This window comes from Engystomops pustulosus, chromosome 1 (genome assembly GCF_040894005.1).
Source record: "Engystomops pustulosus chromosome 1, aEngPut4.maternal, whole genome shotgun sequence".
NCBI classification, from domain to species: Eukaryota; Metazoa; Chordata; class Amphibia; order Anura; family Leptodactylidae; genus Engystomops; species Engystomops pustulosus.
Genome location: NC_092411.1, coordinates 257,423,657 through 257,446,268, shown reverse-complemented (window position 1 = coordinate 257,446,268; position 22,612 = coordinate 257,423,657). Strand labels below are relative to the sequence as shown.

General features: G+C 37.5%; 1 protein-coding gene across 3 annotated transcripts in view; it reads right to left on the bottom strand.

The window, feature by feature from the left end:
- Positions 1-22,612, bottom strand: part of ARAP2 (ArfGAP with RhoGAP domain, ankyrin repeat and PH domain 2) — a 171,035-nt gene that overhangs the window by 29,962 nt on the left and 118,461 nt on the right. For all 3 annotated transcript variants that reach the window (XM_072125916.1, XM_072125929.1, XM_072125925.1), the window contains 6 exons: positions 20,997-21,102; positions 13,404-13,551; positions 13,257-13,325; positions 11,599-11,679; positions 10,814-10,931; positions 8,711-8,836 (listed from right to left, as the gene is read on the bottom strand). In XM_072125916.1, coding sequence (XP_071982017.1) covers positions 8,711-8,836; positions 10,814-10,931; positions 11,599-11,679; positions 13,257-13,325; positions 13,404-13,551; positions 20,997-21,102 — 648 coding nt within the window. The remainder of the gene's footprint in view (positions 1-8,710; positions 8,837-10,813; positions 10,932-11,598; positions 11,680-13,256; positions 13,326-13,403; positions 13,552-20,996; positions 21,103-22,612) is intronic.

Genomic DNA, 22,612 nt, shown 5'->3' with positions numbered 1-22,612 from the left:
GTTAGATACATTCACTGACCCAAGGGGCAGATATTTTATAGCTATCTCCAATCGGAATGACTGGAAAAATAATTTACAATAGAGATCAAAATTAAAAAACAATGTATGATCACTTGATATTTTCAGAACTGTAATCTCCATTGATCAAAATTGGTGTCAGAACTTGCAAATTGCTCTTAATTGGATCAGGTTCAGGCTTGTAATTGACTGTAATTGACAACTCCTTCTCAAGATCTTTCCTTGCTGGGTGTGAGTTTGAGCTTGTTCGGTCTGCAGATGTGATTTGAGTGGCGGACGGCTGCACCAGTCAGTGCCGAAGGAGGTGTCCATTGCTCTCTTTATATTCAGTCTGATCTGGTGCTTTTGCTATTCTTTTGTTTGCCATTCTGTGTATTTGACCTCATTTGTACTTCACTTACCGACCACTGCACTGCATGTTCTCAAAATAGGCTACTATCTATAAGCATGATAAAGGGCATCTTTTGTGCTTGAAACGTGTAGACAATTGTGACCATGGAATTTATGAAACAATGTTTTTAAGCATGTAACGGAATAAAGATTATTTATTTTTCATTTATTATTAAGGAATTTATTTTTCATTTAGCTGGACTGTGGATTGTTTTTGTATTGTAGACCATTACTAGTCAGTACAGGGATAGGGGAGCTGGGATCCACTTCAAATTAATCAGATGTGTGGACCTTGCAACTGTTTTCATTGATTAAAATAAAATAAACCCCATGCTCCGATCATGCACAATAGAAGAACTACATTTACCCTACACAGAATTTATTTGTTGAGTAAATAACTACTTAATGTCAAAGCCCAAAGATTGAAAAGCAAATGCTTGTCCACCAGAATTAAGAGATTTTACTGTATCTAGCTGCCCATGTGATGCGGGCTGAGACATGGGATTAGTATTAACGTACTAAGCAAAAGATCTAAAAAATCGAAACGGATTCTAATAAGAGCATAAAGATAGCTAACAATATACATAAAATAAGTATTAAGTATAACAGACAACAAGGTAAGCAGTACAGTGATAAAAAAAAAATAAAGTTTTCACTAGATTGCTCCAAAAACTTACTTTGTCCTTAAATGGTTACTAGTAAGAATAGTGTGGGTGAATTTGACAATTTATCAATTTCTCTGACCATTTATAATTTTATATGAGTTCAGATCACATTAAAAGTAAAATGATATAAATTCCCATATCATTATATTCACTCTTTATTGGTCTGACTAGTTCCAAATGAAAAAGACTTTGCTGCCCTTTATCATTGATTTACGATATGGAACTAAAATCAACTCCTACGGAAAAATATATTTATATGCTTTATACACCAGAAAGACATAATTAGAGGCGATCTTGCGACTTTAGGGATTAAACCTCACTTAACTGGCATTATTCTTTAATTGCCATTACACCGCTAAATGCAAGTACAGTTGTTCCATTTACATGAGTCTCTATTTTGTCGGTGATAATCTGCTGGCAAGAGACTTAATCACGAACAAATTGCAAGACATTTAAGACTAATATTGGGAACATTATGTGTGCTTTGGAAATGTACACAGTGGTGGACTGGACATGTATTTTTATGTAATTTCTTTTGCTAAAATCAAACTTGCAAGAAGTGACCAAATTTAAAAGACTATTCATAGCATAAATATAGTTAAGGCAATAAATTAAAACTTTCAACTTTTTAGAGTCACCTAAATAAACCTGAAATTGCAATAAGGCTCAAAAGTTCATATTAAATACTGTGTAACATTTATAACTTATAAACACTTATATACTCACAATATTATTCTAGGAAAACTTGGGGAATATTTCTATCATGACATGACAAAAGAGAGTGAGCCCTGAGAATCCAACAACCTCTGTCCCTGTCTAATTGCCAGCCCTGCTTTAAATTGCTGACAACCACTAGGTGGCAGTCCCAACACTGGATAAGGTTACAACAACAGAAATTAATGTAAACAGAGGCAGATAACAAAACAAGGTCAGAACCAACAGGTACAAATACTTCAGGCAACATAATTGTCAGGGGCCAGACAAAAGTCAAAGAAACCAAAAATAGCAGAATTACAACTAGAGTACAAAGATCCAGTATCAGGCCTTCAATGAACAGATAGGTGATTCAATTAGCATGCCTGGACGCTGTCCTTGCAGCTGATTGGTTTGGCTGACTGTCACTCCAATAGGCACCTGAGACCCATCCCCGATACAGAGAAACAGCCAGTATGTCAATCATAGCCTTAAGCAGAGCAAATCCCCATGTGTGGTCACAATCCCAGAACGTTGAAGCCAGACTACTATTTAAAGCATCATAACAATGTCTCACTATGTTATTGATCTTTAGTTTATTAATATCAGATTGGCAGAGGTCTGTATGTGTGATTATATTAATCATAATATGCAGTGAAGTGAAAATATTTTTGTGCAAACATTTTGCATTTAATAATTTTTTCATTTTTTTTCAATGAGTCTTGCATTGCTGCACATTTTTAATGTGTTAGATAGCAAAAGGAGCAGGGTACCAATTTAACAATAATTTTGTTTATGAATTTGATAATAAAAGAAACCATGAAGTTTAATACTGTGTATAAAATAGTAATGATTAATGGTCCTTACATTAAAATAGCTAACTTTCTGTAATTCACTTTCTACATATGGTACTAGAATCAAGATTCTTGGGTAATTGAGGATTATTACTGTAATTTGACACAATTCTGTCGCAACAGAATAAAGCAAAGTGCACCAAGAAAAACAGGTGCAGCTGTGTCAAATCCTAAAAGCAGACCTGATTAAGTAAGAGCATGTGCCACTGTTGGATTATCTGGTGCAATGTCCCTTCTGCCTGTGTCAGAACATTTGGAGGACCCTCAAAAGTCCTGAAAAGGCTCTTGTGTACATGTATGTGTACAGGAACAGATGTATGTGTGAATACCATATGCTGCTCAGTATAAAATTGGTGGGTGGTTTGGGTGGCCATGGGCCCCCTAGAAGGACGGACGCTGGGCAACTGCCCAAACTGCCTATATAATAATCCACTAATAATCCCACATATTCCCCCCAAACTGAATTTCAATCACTATTCAGATGTGTGGACACTAGGAGGCAAAATAAGGAATGTGCAACTTTGGAGATTTTGGTGATTTTCAGCTTTGGGCAGTTCTATTTACCCATACCAACTTCACCCCCAAAAGTTGATAAAGTGTCAAAATGGGTCCAAAGACAGGAAAACCCCTTTACCATTGCCAACTAGAGTGCCACCAATATTCAGCATATAACGGGAAGGGGGCGCTAAAAGTACAGGGGTCATTTATTGATTGCATTTCACAAAAGTGCTGTTGACTTTTGATGAACTTTTTATGGTTTCTACAGATTTGCACAAAGATTATGTATACAACTACACCATTTTTTTTTATTAATAACAAAGGTAAGTACCAGAGTTCAGAAACCGGTGAATCACAAAAAAACTGAGGAATAGAGAACTGCAAATGTTAAAATAAATACCCCCCAGTGTTTTAAATTGTTGAAGTAATTCATTCTGTAGAAGATGTGCGTTTTTATGTATTTGTTATGGTGAGAATTTTATTGCATGTCATTAAAAAACAATAAAAGATTTAGCAAAAACTATGTTTTTTTTCATCATTCTGGCTGTCAAAGTGAAGATAACTGCAAAATGAATATATGAAGGCACTAGAGAAACTAGACATTAATAGACCATCTGCCATATGTCTACCAATGTTCTACAATCATTTTCAGGTAGAATTGACAAATTAGATCCCATAAATAGAAAAACAATAATAAATGATAATACAACCATCCCAAGAGAAATGCAGTAGCTAGTTAGTTATACAGAATGGTTATATTTTACTTTGAATCTGCTAAATTAGATTTGTAATACTTAAGGTTTTCTTAAATTATATAATAAATGATAATGGTTTTGAAAGAACACATAAGATAAGTTCTGAAAGGTAAGCTACAAGTGGAATGCTAAAAAGTTAAATAAAATGTATAAGATACAGATAAAAGCCATAGAATAAATGGTTTAGGATGTTACAGATATTTAGGTTAACCATTTTTGATTATTTTTCTTTTCCAATTTGGATACAAAGCCTTAGAATAGACTAATAGACTTATAAGCAGCACAAACATGATCCATATAGAACATCTCTAAAGAAAACACCTTCATTACTTTAACTACTAGCAATAGATGTCACAGATTCTTAATCACAACCCTGTGGCTCCAGTCTATTGCTGCATAGGACGATGAGGTTGCTTAAATATTGCAATATGGCAGTTCCCCTGATCATGGAGAAAAAAGGTTAAAAAATAAGAAAATTGGGAGAGATTATAAAAAATGTTAATTCAACAAAATAAAAATTGCCAATGCATCCCTTTTAAATTGGATTCATCCACTTGAAGAGGTTGTGTCATTAATAATCCTTTGGATAGTAGATAAATCTATGATTGCAGGGGTCCTGGCAAATTCCTTGAATTCCTATAGACCTCTGGGTATTGACCATACTGTTCCCCAATCTAAAAGTCTGATAGAATTTAATGGAGCTTCATCCGGTTTGGCATACCGACTGGACACAACCCAGACGTTGCCGTGCTACAGGACCTTTTAGGGACTGTGTCAATTTTTCAGGCTACGACTAAGGAATCAGGGATTAGTGTGCCCATAGGGTTATGTAGTAAGCATAAGTTGTACTTCTACATTAAACTTCCATCTCATTCACAGATAGGAAAAGAATATTTAATTAGATATTGTTGGTGTGGCAATAACAGGTTTAGTATAAGAGAGGCTGCCAGTGAATCATGCTTCCTTCTTTTGACAGCTCTGTGTCGCTATAAATTTAAGACCTCTTAAGACATTTCCTGTCTTACAATTATCAGCAAGGTCAGCTCTAGGTTTCAGTAGGCCTCTAGGCGACAGAGCCTTCAGTGGGCCCTTTGAGCCTTCAGAGCGGCAATAAAAATTCAGAAACTGAAACATTTCCCTGTTCCCTAAAATATTCCCTAGTTTATCATCTAAAACATAGTTTAAATATGTATAGTTTATATACAGCCCCTTATAGTTTTATTATAAACAGCCCTCTCATAGATTCTATCATAAACAGCACCCACATACTATAGGTTATAGCATATATAGCCTTTCATAGGTTGTATTATATACAGCCCAAGCGTGGTAATATTTTATTCATGACTATGGTGTCCTGTAACCACCTATAGACAATACTATGGCATCCTGAACACCCCCTAAAGACATTCACCGCCTCCATGACTAGAGGCCTCTACCGTGGCAGAGGGGACATGTATGCAGCCCAAATCTCGGAGCTGAGCACTCACACCTGACAGTCACTGCACAGGACCCGGACTACCTCTGCAAAACCTAAACTGAAAATAACATGTCTCCTGCTCATTGTGTTAATATCCCTTTTAAATGAATACACATAGCGGCCATATTGCTGGTGAATGTCAGGTTGGAAAGCAGAAAAGGTCTTCTACAGAATGGCTTCTACAGTGACTGCAATAATAAAGCACTAGTTTTTTATGCAGTTTTTTTTATTTAAACTAACTTTTTCAAAGCAGACAAAACAACCACAATGGACACTTATTGGTCAGTGTCCTGCAGTGCACGGAGTGGCTTTTTTTTGGGACCAGCGCCAAAGCTGCAAAAGACTGAGATATGGCTGTTTGGACCCCTTGGCAGCCTTGTGCCCCAGCACTTGCCTGGGTCTACATAGACAAAGGCAGATTTTGATTGGAGGAGGTAGATTCAAGATGGGACACCTGTGCTGCAACAAATGCACAGTTAGTGAGGGGGGAGTGAGTAAGGTTTATTTTTCCTGTTCTTGATGACAGGTTCTCTTTAACAAATTTGGTGCATTTCACACCAGTACAGTTGGATTTAGTCTTGGCACATTACCTATTGTGGTCTGTCCTCTGAAATATGAAAATCACCAAAAAAAATTTGTTATCGCATAGGGATGTCATTATTAGTCGAAGTTGGTGTGATGGCATTTCCTAGGTATTCTAATATGGGAACACACCTTTTGACTTTACTATAATAGATGCATATGCCAAATTAATGTAACATAGAAATAAGATCAGACTTTTGGACCCAATTCCACTATTTCTGTTCTCAAAAATATGATTATCCTGGTATTGATCCTGGTCCACTATGGAGGAGGCTGCTCATTCACTAAATTTATTAAGTATACTAAATATGGAAATGACAAAGGTAGCCCAGAGTCTATGTTACGACGTCATTAATAAATAATTTGAAACCAACCATAAATTGTAAATTGAAGTGTAAATGGAAAACCATACAAATGTTGTATAGTTAGTGTAACTGCAAAGTTGCATTGAAATCTATCCCAAAAATGTGTTCATATATATAGTTCAGCAAACGATTTGTTTATCTTGACTGTGTCTAAGGTCTATTTGATGTTGTATTTGTAGATGTGGAAATAATGTCTGGACTCCGGCAAGCTTTCACTAATTGAAGCCAGGTCTTTAGTTGTCCTGTGGGTCCTTTTGGTCTTTGTCAGCCTCTGATAGATTATTGTTCCTCTTTAATTGGCTCTTGGATGTCATTGATCTATACCAAAGAATGAGCTTAAGAAAGAAGTGAAATAAGTGCAAAGAAATTTATCCTGCAAGAGTCCGAGGAAGCTGAGAACAGCATTTAATAACAACTTTGAGATTCACTTCAATAAAAGCTTTAACAATTTAGCCGCTCTAAATCCTCTTTCACTTATTGCCGTGTAACAGACAATATTTAACTAAAATCCTGGCCATGAATTGTGCTGACTTCTCGCTAAAGTATATCCAAACTTCTATTTCTCTCAACCTGCCAGGTCTTCTTAACACATATGCTCCGTGAAATTATGAATGTGTTACCCAGCAACAAAGAATCACATCGGAGAAAAGGGAGGTGGAAAACTGCATATACGAGATCACACATTGTCATGTTTACATCCATGAGGCTCAATGATATTAGATCATTGACTATTTCTAGATAGTTTATTCCCTCTGTGTAACCAGACACTTGTATAATAATGAAAACCTGCAGGGAATTTCACCTCGGAGATTGCATTTTTTATGTATATCTGAACTTTATAATTTTATAATTAACCATGTTACCACTAATGCTTATTGTAATAATTTGAGATCAACAAACTGCAAACCAATGGATGAGGATGCTATATGTGTGCAGAGTCTCCATAGCTGAATGCTGACTCTTTACTTTTCTATATGTAATGCAATAAAAATCTTCGGTAAAAGTAATTCCAATATGGTGCACCCAATTTCTTTTCATGGATGACTCCGAAATATAAACTGGAGGTTTAGACATAACTTGATGTTATATAAAATGTAAACATCGTATTATGTAGGACAAATAGATGTGGAGGGTGCCCGCAGTCCATTTGCCCTAGTCCAGGGTTCAATGTAAATTCAATAAGAAGGTAAATAACCGCAGCACAGGAAAGGTTGAACTAAAAAGGAGTGCTTTATTCCATCCAAATGCAATATTTTGATCGCTATGTGATGTTGGTCAAGTCTGGAGCATTGTCCCTCCCCGAGGATGCTGTGCGCTGTCGGAATGGTAGTACCGGCGCCCATGTGCCTTTAATAATTTAAACATCACGGGTGACTTTGCCAGTGATATTCAAACAGTAAACAGTTATAATAGATTGAAAGAGTGTTAAGTTAAAGCTTTCAAGCACTTTGTTATTCTATGGTGTATTTCCACAAAGACAAGACTCTTAAATAAACTCAGGATAACAAATTCCCTTATTCACTGTTATTAACAAAAATGCAGCATTTCACAGATATAATTCCAACTTGTGTCAGTCCTAGTGTTTACATTTATGGTTGTCCCTGGATCTGACCCTAAATCTTCTGACTATGGTTGGATTCTTCTCATGAATAGATTTTCTTGTCTGTACACTGCAGTGCTCTCTTCTGTCTGCCCCTTCCCTCTGCATTACAAGACCAGCTCAGAAACAGGCACTTCCTGCTGACAAGCAGCATGGTGCAGAGCCTTACTTTACTAGCTACAGACAAGTAGGGTCTATATCCAAGGGGAGGGAGGTTTATATCAGAGCTGGCTGTGTGTATTATAAGTGAGATAGCAGACCTGGAGTGTGTCATTGTGTTTTATATCTTCTATCTCCTATCTCTGATCTCTGTCTCATCTCTCTTTTTCTATGTGTCAGATAAAATAGTAGAATGTTCAGAAGTTAAATAATAGTGTTAATAATCCCTGTACCCTGATATATTAAGCACATTGTCAGCACACAGCATCTCATAGCACAGAGGAATATGAGTTTATTATACATAGAATGTGAAATTTTCCATTGACCTTAACTGAGTTATAGGAGCTAAACCAGTAATATTGTAAAGTAAGGGGTTAAAAATATTCTTTATTGTGTAAACAGCACTAGTGGATTAAAATTTTAGAACTTTCTTTCATGGGCAAACTCCTTTAACTAGTGATGGTACTTATTGTATTAACTCTTTCAATGGGAGACCAACAATTCTCAAAAAGATGGCTGTTAAATCCTCACCATTTAAATTTGCAAGCTATCCATCTGGGTCTTTTAAGCGTGCAAATAGCCTAACAACAACATAAATTACTGTAATCGTCATTGCTAATCCATAACTTCTTTAGAGAGAAAATAAAAGCTTACCAACATTCAGCATGTGAGGATTTCTGTAAAATGGCTTGACAAGGAGGTAAGCTGCTCCTGGATCGGGAAGCATACTCCAATCTAGAACTGTTGCTAAAACATTTTCTTTATAGTGCATGGGTCGTTCTATAGTATAAAATAAGAAGATAGAATAGAAAAAAAAAGAATCAAGTACATTAGATGAGACTAGAATCACATCTTGTTTTTTGGATACATTCAGTGTATTAGCCAGGAAAGCTTCCAAACTATAGTGGAAAGCAGAGGCATTCTTCTTGGTTCCATTTGAACAAAATACATTGCATCCTGAAGACAACACGTGATGCAGCAAGCTACACTATATGATCCTGCTTTCTGCAAAGTATACACTCAGCTGAGGCAATAATTGCCTATGGGGGCAACTGCCACATTATTTTATCCATACCCAGACTCTTCTGGTGTACACTCTGGGAGGTCCCAGTGATGTAACTGTCCATATAAGTAGACACTATAAACATTGGCGGGAACCAATGACTGATGCCGATGTTCACCCTTACTCACACAGGGTGGAGATGGAGGGTTGGAACAGGAGGACATATCCTTACAATGAGCTAAAAAATAGATGTGAATGTAGCCTTTATGAGGGTTGAAGAAATGTATGTATATGGCAGATGAATTATATTAAGTATCAATGCCCAGATGACAATACCCCCTAAAGAGTTTATAAGATAGGTCATTAGAAGTTTACTTACAAGGGTGTGACAATCAGCACTCCCAGCTTTTGCCGATGCCACTACACTTGGGACAAATCAGAAAGCACACAGTTTCACTTTTTCAGAATTGCAGACAAATCCCTACTATGAGGGCAGTGCAAACAGTCTACCATTAGCAAGGCTCTACAGACAGATCTACCTGCTTCCTGCTCCATGTGTAATGCAGGGGCATGCAGCTGATTGTCACGATCATCAAAATCTGGAAAACCTGCCTATGTACTAGTAATAACCTATGAATAATCCAACTCATTAGCTTAATTTTAAACATTGATTTTAGAACGAAGGAGGTCATGGATAAAAATTTTAGAAGACCCATCTATCAAACTTAGTTAAAAATTGGTCAGAAATGATAGCATACATTGTATAAAACTTAACGGTGGTAGCGTGTTTCTGATACACCATGATTGAGATGGGATGGGATGGGGGGCTCGACCTCCTGGGATGTCATGATGAGCATGTGTCACATTTTCTATTTTTTGTTTTTTCTTTTGCTCTGCATTGAATGTTTTGTATGTTCTCCAACCCTTTGCCCCAACCCCCCTCATCCTCTCCAATGTGGTGAAATCCTTTTACAAAAACTTACAGTAACTTAGTTGGCTACCTGGACTCGGATCCTAATTCATGCACAGAAGGACTCCACGAACTCTGTAGTGATTCGCTGCTATAAAATGGAACTTCAGAGTACCTACAAAATAATGTGGACTTTTACCCTCCAACCACCTTTCCCTTATCCCCCCTCCCTTTTTGGGGGTCTTTGGGGGTCCAATGTTTGAACCATTGATCTGCGGTTCCTGCTTTTTCTTGACAATTAAAATAAATACAAATTAAAAAAAAAGATTTCCACAGTCCTGGTGCCCCTAGTTTATCATGATAGATGTTTCTTTAAATGATTTATAAAAATCCTATGTTTGTGTAGAATGTTTTTTAGATACAAGTTGAATTTTCTTAAAATGAAAACACCATCTTGACTTAAAGTGATAATGAAGTGATCATATCAGAGAAAGAATCCAGTAGAGGAGCCTTGTCTTTATAACTCATTCCCACTTGGTTAACATGTTTCTACAGCTGTTATTGGAGAAGAAACTGAAAGTTTTGAAATGCTAGATGTCTTACATGTCTGATACAAAGGGACCACGCTGACATGATGAAGTCCATCAGTTTCCTGTCATAATGTCCATCATTCTTCTCATTAAATTTGATAGAGTCTGCAGTGGAGGATCCTACTAGAGCCTCCGGTGTGAATCTGAGTTTTGCTGAACCACATCACAAAAGATTTCTCAATAGTATCACATTTCCATTCTCGGATATATAAACAACCATACACAGTATAAAACTGCATTAATAAAGCACATACCAAGTTCCCCGTTATCAATTACTTCAAATATGGTCCAAAATGTTTCCTTTGACAAGCTGATGTTTCTTATACCAGCAACACAAGTTGTAAGTTCTGCAGCTGCCATATTTGGGGATACCTGTAATATCACAAAAAGTTGTTTTTTTACAGTTTTTTCTTGTATTTATTGGTATTTTTAGATCTTCAAGTAAACTAACTCATCAATTAGGTGGTTCACCTTATGCATTTAATATATTGCAGAATTATGTCTTTATGGCATGTTTTATTCACTTGTAGAACTAGATCTTACATTTTTCTCAAGGTCTTTGTGAAGTTTGTATGCTCGCTTAGTGTTTGTTGGTATTTTAATTTTGTGTTTTAATTTTCCCCACGTTCCCAAACATCATCATTGTTTTTTTGGCTTTGCATCAGGTCGCTACTTTGTGTATATTTTTTGAAGGACACAGGGTTTTTTCGTTCATTTTTTGCTCTTCACCTTCAAAAACCCATAACTTTTTATTTTTTTCATGTAGAGAGCTGTGAGAGGGCTTATTTTGGGCGTAAAAAAATTCTAATTCTCGGTGACATTATTTATTATTCCATACTGTGTACTAGGAAGCCAGAAAAAAATTCCAAATGTGGTAAGGTTGGCAAAAAATGCATTTGTGTCACTTTCTTGTGGGCTCAGTTTTTACGTACATATACAGTGAATGGGTTAAACTATAAGCCTACAAGCACAGTCTTTTTGTACATCATTGTAGGGTATGTATGGTTTCTCAAGAATATTACATTACAGAAGTCATTACCCTTATAATAACAGACATGTCAGGGTCTTTTCTTTCTAAAAATACTTCCAGCAGCAAGTCTCCAGATTGTGGTATCTGAATCTAAAAAACAAAAAGTTTTTAATTATATTTTACAATTTATAATTAGTCTTGTTCCGGTCACACAACATATTTTGACAAATTTGCTATTGTTTTCACATTTTCAAACAAGTTAAAATTATTATTCTAAACAATGCAGAGATATTTCTAGAATTAACAAAAAAATCATCATACAGTAGGGCCAGGTTCTTTATGGTTACAGCAGTGAGAAATAGCTGACAAATAGCTTAGATTCTAGATAGTAAAGATATCATAAGTTATCATTGCTAGTTTTCTGAAAAGCAGTTATATTAGATAAACTTTACAAGAAACATGATAGTTCAGAATCTATTGGACTGATGGAGATAGCTGAGCTCTTTTTGCCTTTTCCTCTTAGTGCCTTAGAGATTGGATGGAACACATATACATATTCTTGACTGTTGCTCCACTCGGACAATATAACATGACTCCGGCTAATGGATTTCCCAATGATGTTAACCCAACTGATCAGACAATTAAATTTTGTGACAGGTTGAAAAGTAATTCAGATCATTTTTCAATATTGTATGCAAAGAAACATAGCAAAAGTGCAAACCATAACATAAATACCTTTCACTACCATTTAATAGAAATCCAGACCATAAGTTCCAATGTAAAGTTTAATATTATAGTTGCTGTCTTTTGCAGGTTTTTAGATAATATAATATCTGAAAAGTTTACGATTTGAGTCTAGGAACCAATTTAGAGATTTCTTTTGTGACAACCAAAAAACACAAAGTTATGACTATGGAAAAATACCCTATAACCTGGGCTGTCAGTAAATGCATTTCTGATGTCAGCATACAGATGTTTCCCATCAAAAAATAACCCATGTCATTGGGATAGGCCAGTATTCTTATCATTCAGAGATGTATTGCCTCTAATGGGAACCAAAAGGGTTCCAACAGTGTCTAAAATTTTAGATATGAGAATGGCACTGAAAACTAGATTATTCTTACCATCAAAGACACTGGTATTCCAAACAGAAATCCCATCATCACCCTAAAACACTTGGCTATGATGTTCACATGCTCAGCGGCAATAGTCATCAATGCAAAGAATCTATGTATCAAAGTACAAAGTATAATAACTATCTCATGTAGAACTACTTTTTCTCCCAAATTATTTTTGTAATTTCCAAGACTTTTCTGCATTGATTCGTGACCTTACAAAGAATAAGTGAGGAATGGAACGGGTCGGGTTTCAGTTTGGCTGGCTCATCCGAACCTTGATAAAAGGTTTGGGGGCTGGAACCCGCCACTAACACTGGAACTTCTGGTTGTGTTCCGAGTCAGGGACCAGAACCAACAGTGTTTGCCATAGATTCGAAAATGGCGGTTCAGGTCACTAATAAGTATGTAATAAAATAAAGAGTGGTGGCTCCTCAAAGAATTCCATAAAAACACATCAATAAAACTAGATCTATACATGTTTCCCTAATTAAACCTAACTTTTGAGAGAAAATATTAGTTGAAAGATGTATTTACTGTAGACTTTGAAAGTGATACATTTTAGAAATTCATTACATTTGATGGGACAACGGAAAAGATTAAGTCTGTCACCTGGGCGGTGTTCCACTTGGTAATAAAGCGGTTTTCAATATCCATTTGCTGCAGTTGTTCTTGACTTACCTATCAAAAATAAACACAAAGGTAGCACCACATTTCACTTTCTTATTCATAAAACATTAGATAAAGGAACAATCTTACATCAAAAATCTCAGCAAATCGACAGATCAGCTCTTCAACAACGCGGCCCTCCGCCTCATGCTGTCCATGGGTTTGAAAGAGGCAAGGAGCAAAAGCTTTAGCCAATGTGTGTGTATCAAGGTGATTGACATCTGAACACTTGTGTATTCTGTGAAAAAAAAAATCATTTATAAATACATTAAAAAAATAATTACTTGAAACCAACATGTTTTATATTAATAAATTCAAGTGCAGTAATAAATCCAAGCCACTGTACATTCAAAAAGGGGTTTACAGTACATTAGGCATAAAAACAATAATACTAATGCTACATCTGTTCCCACTCTCCGTTTAAGGCTAGTAAATAAACCCTTAAGTCATAGTGAAATATCAGAGGTATAAAAGTCCAAAATCAAAAAAGTAATAATGAGATTTTTATGCACTTTGACTTTTTCTCCGAATCATGCAACACAATACTTTTTGTGTTCTAACATAGATCTTTACAGCAGCCATCTGGCCTACACCAAACACTGTACCAAAAACATTGACAATCCCAAAGCATCACCTCGGTAGCTTAGGAAAATACAATCCTCAGTTTATGTTGTGCGACAGAGGAGGTGTTGATTTTATCTCTTTGCCTTCTTGTACTCTGGTAGTGTGAACACAGGTTTTACTTGCTGTACAGTTGTGATTAATTGGCGCCACACCTGATGCTTCCTGCAGCTTAGCTTTTGGCCAGTGGTAGTTAGGCAGTGGTGCTCAACAACCTTCACTCTCTGTGCAGTCTGGTTCTCTGAGCTCTGACCCAATCACTATCTGAACTGGGGCTTTTAGAACACATATTAGTACTGCCCACCTCTATGGTTCATTTTAGATTTTCACCTTAAGACTTTGTTCATTGTGTTGCTGGTATCCTAACTCTGCGTTGTTATTCTGACCTCTCTCGTGTTTAGCTTTTGTACTGTGCTGCCCTTATCCTACGTGACACGGCTTTCTGAAATTTTCTTATCTGTTTGCATTGTTTATCCTGGTGTCCATGTTTTGCACTTTGCCATAGGGAAAGATTGTTATCTACTTGTCCTGTACCACCCATGGTAAGTGGGCAAGAAGGTAGAGCCTATAATAGGGTTCAGTGTCAGCTCTCACTGTCTCGTCTGTATTCCTCTATTTAGTCCCCACATTTCATTATATTTGAGGGCATAATAACAGGTAGGGCATAAAGGGCTGATTAATCTAAAACCTAGGACCAAAAATGAGGAATCTGCTATCAGAATTAGATCTCATTGTAGATTCCTCCCGCCTGCCTCTGCCCTTATCTATAATGTAATAATCTTGGAACCTAACTTGTTAAAAACTTGAATTTAGTAATATGTAAATAAATTGCAGAGCCTACTGGGGCGTGTACTAGTCTTAGCTCCCAGTACCCGGCCAAGCTAGTACTCTACTCGCCCCGGTAGCCTCTGCTGTTAATTTACATAATATTAAAATTAAGTTTTGAAAAATTTAGGTTCCAGGATTTTTAAATTACAGATTAGGGCAGAGGCAGAGGAGGAATCTACCATCAGATCTACTTCTGATAGTAGGTTTCCTTTAATTGCTTGATACTATGTACCCTAATCAGATTACAGTTCCTATGGGACTATGTTTTTTATACTTCTGTTGATGATGCTAAACCTAATGGCCACAATATTTCAAATGTTTTTTGAAAAAAAGACTGTAAAATGGAAAGAATATGACAATAAATGTTTTAAGAATTTGTTTGACATGAAAAATTCATAATAATATATATTTTTTCTCTTTAATACAGTAAATTCTATAATAAGCATTGCTCCCCTACATCTCTGTTCACATAACTCAGTTTTTGAGGCTCTACGCCAGTTTGTTATAGAGAATCTATGAAATGAGAGTCAAAGGTATTGCAGATTAATGATGATTCGGTTCTGTATAGATGCAATGTACAGAAGTTTACTGCGTTTAAATATGAAATATTCATAAACTCATTATTTCCCCAAAGAAACTTTGCTAGAATTCTGTTCCGCATTAGCATTATTCCACTTAATGTTTGCACTTATTTTCTAGTTAGTATGGTTACTGATTCTCTAGGAGAACAATTTCCTGTGAAAATGTCAAGAAAGAGTCTGGAAGAGAAGTCCCGAGAGTCAATGTTTACTTACGGATTTTGCTGATCTACATTACCTCACCCCTTAACAGAACATCGGTATCTAGAGTAACATTACGCCGCTGCGGAGGCAGCAAGCGATAGCATTTTGCAGAGGTAATGTACAGCTCAGTACACCAGCACATTTATTTCCAGTCTAAACATGTATGATTTTCCTTATCCGCAACTTTATTCCATGGGCTCTGCACTTTTTGCAGTCGGCATTGCAGACCACAGCGACGGGAGAGAAGTGACATGTGGAGGAAGCTATTCATATATTCTCTGTGTTTTCAATTTGCCCTAAAATTATACAAATCTTTAAGCCTAAATCCCAACAAAACCAAGGATGGTCAGGTTCTGAGATGAATGGCTTTTGAAAAATAATTCATACTTTTACTATTCATGTAAAATACAAAATTTTATACATTGAAAAATGTAGAATGCTCTATGTACACGTAGGTGCATCTAACAAATCTAACTATATCCCTTTTTAGGACTAATCTCTAAAAAGGCTACTGGGGTGTGGAGTAGTCAGAGCTGAGCTACGCGGCGCGGCTACTCCACGCTTCAACGCACAACTCCGGCTTCATGGACTAGTGTGTGCAGCTCCTTGTAGCTGCCAGCTGAAGATGTCTGGGTAGGAGGATCAAAGAGGCTACTGGAGCATGGAGTAGCTGTGCTGTGTAGCCTCAGCTCCGGTTACTCCACGCCCAAGTAGCTTCTTTAGAAAAACTGCATATTACCCTGATTAATGATTAGAAAAGATAGAGGGGAGTAAAGGATTAGCCCTAAAAAAGGGCTATCCTTACTTTCATTTCTGTTAAAAGATAAATGAATTAAAAGTTTACCTGGCCCTATCAGCTTGTTTTATGAGTCCCAGGGGCATGTGTAGCAAGGACCAGATCCCCCCTCTAGAAAAGACTTCTCATCCTTCACCTTTAAAAAATCCTCCCTTCCCCTTTTATTCCTTGCCCCTTACTTTATCTAATTCCTGTTCTCACTGACCGCAACAAGCGAATCTTGTGCTTGCGTGGTCAGCACCTTCTTCTAGACAAGCACTGATACAGGTAGCCAACCTGTCCTCACTGCTTTCTGTGCATGCACTAGTTCACACACCTGGTTACTAGGCAGTGAGCCAGGTATGCAATTCACTACAGCGCATGCACAGATATAAGTATAGACAAGCCAACTGTCTCCACTGTATCTGTGTATGTCCAGAAGAAGGTTCTGACAGCGGAAGTGTGAGATTTACTTGCTGTGGTCATTGAGAACACAAAGAAGAGGAGGGAGGGGGTAAGTAGTGAAATGGAGGAGGTAGGGGACTCTGCTCCCTACTCCACGCACCCCAGGGACTCAAGAAACAAGCTGGCAACTTTAAACAAAAATTTGATAATTTTACTAAGAATGTGGGAAACTGCACTGAATGTGCTCTCCCCGTGTATAACACTCAGTGTGCCAGATTCATTTAGAATGTGAACGAAAAATAATGAATCTGTCGCTTCCTTGCACAGAGTTCACCAACATTTTTGTGGTGCACCTTTAACATAGGGCGTGCAACAGACTTTGCATGTTAAATCAGGCGCATGGTTCAACTGAGCACTGGATCACCGCCTAATCTGTATTGCATGGTGGCCAGCACAGCTGCACCACAAAACAGTTCAGGTACAGAATCGTAAGGCATACTTGTGGTCGGGTACAGGCAGGAGGTCGATTCAGGCAGCACAGGATTAAAGTTGGGGACGTAGTGGTAGATCAGGGCAGGCAGCACAGGATCAGAGTCAATAACGGAACAGGGGTCACAACAGGAAATCGCTGCGGAAACACAGGGCATCAGGGACAAGCTTTCTCAATGACGGATCCAGCAGGGTGTGCAGGGAGAGGCTGAATTATAAGAGATTCTGGGACTGACCAGAAAGGCTTTGGGGGGACACTAACAGAACTCCTCCCCCCCCAGTGCTTTAGTTTAACAGACTGTTACACTGTCCAAGCACTTCCACTTTCTCTCACTCTGTGCTGAAACTTCTTCTGCTTCAGTGAGATTACATCAGGCGGGTGGAAGATGAAGTGCTGAGGGAGCAGGGGAAGGGTGAGGTAGTGTAACAGGCTGTAAAGCTACCGCATGGAGGGGCTCTGGTAAAACCCCCCTCTGGTTTGGTTGCATACTTTAATAGTTAATTTTAGAAGTAAGAAGACCATGGATAATAAATATAAGAAGATTCCCACAGTCCTAGTGCCTGGATCTATGGGTAAGTGCCCCTGGTTTATCATGATGGATTTTGATGGTGGAATAAAGAGAATAATACTACTCTGTCCGTATCCTCGGTGTGATTCACATTCTCGTCAATGAGGTGTTCAGGTTATCGAGGGGATAACAATATAACAAACTTAGTTCTGGTGCATCGCTGAGAGCTGGCGGATTAGTCACAAACTTTTTGTTTAACATAGTTTTAAAACACGCAGAGCTCAGGAATGGGTAATGAGTATGGAAATCCCAGTAAGAATATAATATCCTGATTATATCATTATTCTTTCTAATTACTGTCATTTGCATCTCCTGTGAGAGAAGACACATTTGTATGTCTACTAATGGCTGCAAATCAGCAGGTATTCTGAGAAAATCACGCTGGACCACATGATCGCACTCAGAGACAAGGCAGAATCTACTTAGGTGTAAAGCCTTCATTAAGATAATGACCATTTCTACCAGTAACATTTGTATCACACCTAATAAAGGAAGAAACTTATATTCAACAAAATCTATATCATTAAAACACCTGAAAATGGATGAAAGACGTCATTTAATTGGTGACTACTATGAATTATTGAAATTGTGAACTTGTACAAGTTTTATACATTGTAACAGCCTGTAAAACTGCAGCACGGTAGAGCTCTAGTAGCGCTCCCCCAGAGGAGAACACGGATCAGAAATATAAGAAGATTACCACAGCCACTGTGCCTGGATGTAGGATCAAGTGTCCTGGGTTTATCATGATGGATTTTGATATTTTGATGATATATTTCCTTTAAGGGGTGTGGTATGACAGAAAAGAAACTATTTAACACCTCGAGAAAGGCTCACTGTTTGGAGACGAAATGTTGCTCTTTCACATGAAATAAATCCACTAAGGTATTTTTTCACTACAATCTGGTGTGCTGCCTTTTTTTCCTTTGTATCTATAACTGAAGGACCTGATGCCCCGCCCTCTTAGGTGTGCACCCGCTTTTTATTTTTGATTAACCATTGTCTGTTTTGATAGTGCTGCTTTGATCTTTTCTTACTGTATTTAACACCACGGTTAGAAAAGATAGAATTGTGAGCAGGAAATGTGTACCAGAGTTTCAGTGTAAAATTTTTATTCATAGCGTGTCACTCAATAGATGTTATAAACAAAGACTAAACAGTTTAAAGATCAGAAACTCATAAACATTTAAAATATGGCACATTTTTTGACTTTTCATTCTGTTTTGTTCCAAGCACAATGTCAGGCTCAGTGACAGTGGATCCTCTGAATCAATGTGGATGATGACCCGGTGTTCACCAGAGCCTGCCGCAAAGTGGGTTTTACTTGCTGCGGGGTGGTACCACCAGGTCATTCCACAGGTGTGACTTGTTAAGGTTGCGATACAGGAATGGCAGGCAATCTCGTAGTCAGAGACAGGCAGGAGGTCAGGATGGGCAGAACAGGGTCAAAGTTGGAGACCTACCAACAGGTCAGGGCAGGCGCAAAGGGGCAAAGTCAGAAACGGAACCGGGGTCACAGCGGGAAATCACAATAATAGTGCAAGTCATCAAACACATCTTTCTCGATGGTTCAAGGCATGAAGATCTGGTAGGGCTTGCAGAAAGAGGCAGGCTTAAATAGTTTTCTAGAAAATGGCCAGCACCAAATAAGTGGCGCGTTGGGCCTTTAAATCTTTTGAAGCCGGCACACGCGCCCAACGAGTCGGGGGGAGAGGAGCCCACGACCCGCGAAATTGGTCACGGGAGCACCCGAGACACAAAATAGCATTTCTAACATACCATTTCTTTGTTTTCCACAGACATTGGGATACTTGAAAGAGTCTACAGTGCAGCGTTAGACCAGATAGCCAGACTGCACAAAACTTATCAGTATCTGATGTTGAATCATAGATCGGACATAAAGTTTGTCTAAACGTACTTTGCATCAGTTTTTTGGCTTGGGTTTGGCTACAAAAGGCATCAAATGTGGTTTAATTTTTGAGGCAACTTACTGTATATACTCGAGTATAAGCCTTGTGCAATGCACACAGCATGAGGAAGCGGTGGCAACCCTAGATGACATCATAAAGTCTGCTGTGGCAGAGTGCATAAATGTTGAAATTTTATTTATGAGGGGGCCTGCCGTGGACATGAACAGGGGCTGCTGTGGACATATTATTAATGAACAGAGGCTGTTATGAACATTTTATAAATGGGGGAGGCTGCTGCTGAACATTTTATTAATGAGGGGTCCTGCCGTGGACATTTTTTTATTGAGATGACCTGCTATGGACATATTATTATTGAACAGATGCTGATGTGGACATTTTATAAATGAAAGGGGGGCTGTTGTGCACATTTTATAAATGGGGGAGGCTGCTGATGGATATGTTATTAATGAAGAGGGACATCTACTGGTCATTTCATTTACAAATGGAGGCTTCTGAACATTTGTGGGGACTCTACTGGACATTTTATTATTGTGGGGAAGCTGCTGGGCATTTTATTAGTGAGGGGAAGCAGCTGGGCATTTTATTGATTAGTGGAAGCTACTGGACATTTTATCAATGAGGAGATGAAATGCTTGACATTTTTTATGAGGGGAGGCTCTTGGATTTTAGGCTAGGTAAATTTCACACCCTAATCTTACAGTATATATATACATTTTTCCATTTTTTTTGTGGAAAAATGAGGTGCCTCTGCCTTTACTCAGCTCATGCTTCTTCCTCAAAGAACCATAACATTTTGCAAAACCATTCCCTACTCTTACAACTGTGCGGCATAGTATTGTAGACAGTTTCTGGCACAAATAGATTGATTTTGTTAACAGATTGATGAATCTGCCCCATTATCTGATGTCCCAAAAGCAATGGAATTCTGCATCAGTAAAGAACTCCAACCTTAGGCTTTTTGAATATTGGGTATAATAACCTTGTACTTTCAACTTGATGAAGCTTACAAACGGCACTTTATGTCAAGCTACAATGAAAATAAAATATTTTGCAAGTTATTTGTAAAACAAAATAAAACACATTTAATTTACATTATTTTATTTTCAATGCATTGTATTCTATAAAGATTGCATTTATGTTTGCAAGTGTATAAAATAAACCACTGTCTGTTCCAGAATGTAATAATGAGATGATTGTTATGGAAGCCAATCAAGACAAACAAGGAATTCATTTTCTATTCGTCTTGCTTCATCTAATCATATTGCAGAGATGGGCAGACTGACCTGTAAAGGTGTTCAATTAAAGCAGCCAGCGTTGTCTTGTTCAGTGTTGGAAGTGTATCTATTAAGGTTTTATACATTATTACCCGCTCTTGATCATCCTGAATATCTGGGGGTATAAAAGAAAATTGACTTCACATTACTATGACAGTACATCATTTTAATGAAAGATAAACCTATTTATATGTGCTTATCAATAAATGACCTAATTACTAAGGATGAGCTGACTGAGCCTGAATACCCACCGGTAACATCTGTCACCCTTTAAAGGAAACCTACCAAACCCAATTTGATTTGATGCATTATGAAACAAACATACCTTAAGAATGCTGTAGCTACACTGATGCATGCATTAAATTACTTTTATGAACAGTACAAGATTAAGGATTTAGAGGATTTAGAGTAGCAGTAGTTAAGTCCTAATATCTGGGCACATGTATTTTGGACGCTGGGGGGGGGGCAAGTTGTGTGAACAACCCAGGGACCATGGGACACAATCCACCACTATATATACTGTACTGTACTGTATACTAAACTCTACTGTATGCTAAACTGTATTGTACCATATATTGTAGTGTACAGTAAACTGTCCTGTACTGTGTACTGTACTGTAATGTATACTCAACACTCAACCCCCCCACTTGTAATACCAGTGATTGGTTTTGTCACCAATTTTGAGAGGTCTGCTCATCACTACTTGTGACACGTGTGCCCCTACATTTGTACATTGGTTTACTGGTTGGCTGTGCCAGTGTTAGCAGCTTTATACTGGTGACATTTGGGTGTAGCGGATGTACACATTTGGTGCAAATGGAGGGATGTAGACAGATCAAAAAGATGTCATTGTCCCCTCACTATAGGAACACTATAATCTATGCACAGCAAAAGAATATAGAGACAGACCTAAATCTGGAATTCTACATTTTGTAAAATGAAAACAGATTGCACAAAGGTTTCATTCTATTTTCTTTGAAGTCCCAGCTTATCACACAGTAATACTGTGATATAATATTACATAATGATCTGATGTGCAGTGTTACAGCTAATAGGAACTGACTGAACCAAGCCAAGCGCTGTCTCTATCATTACCCAGGACCTATCATTAATAAAAGCAGTAAAATAATATGTGCAACAATTGTTATCCACACATAAAGATTAAAGAGCTTGTAATCCATGTATATATGTGGATAAAGTGATACATTGATAAGGTATACAACAATTCTCACTGTCTTCATTTCAAAATGTCTCACACAATTTCACAACCAATAAAGATTGATCATCTTTAACAGAGCATTAAATGATTACATTTTAAGATTATTTAATTCTTATTTTTTAGATTTTTTTCAGGCTAAATGATAAAGGAATAAAAAAAAAAGGAAAATAATAAAATTGATGAGCAATGGAGCAATTAGGTACAGTAAGTTACGGTAGCCAACCAAAAAAATGGAAGGCAATTTTGGTAGTGACGTATGCTGAATGATGAGCTATAAATGTACAATTATGTCTTACAATAAAATCCTCATTTAGACTTCCGTTGAGAGCTACAATATGATAGAGAAGAGCTGTTTTTTGCCAATTGGCCATTTGCTGCAAATTAAAAAATATATCAGATAGGCCCA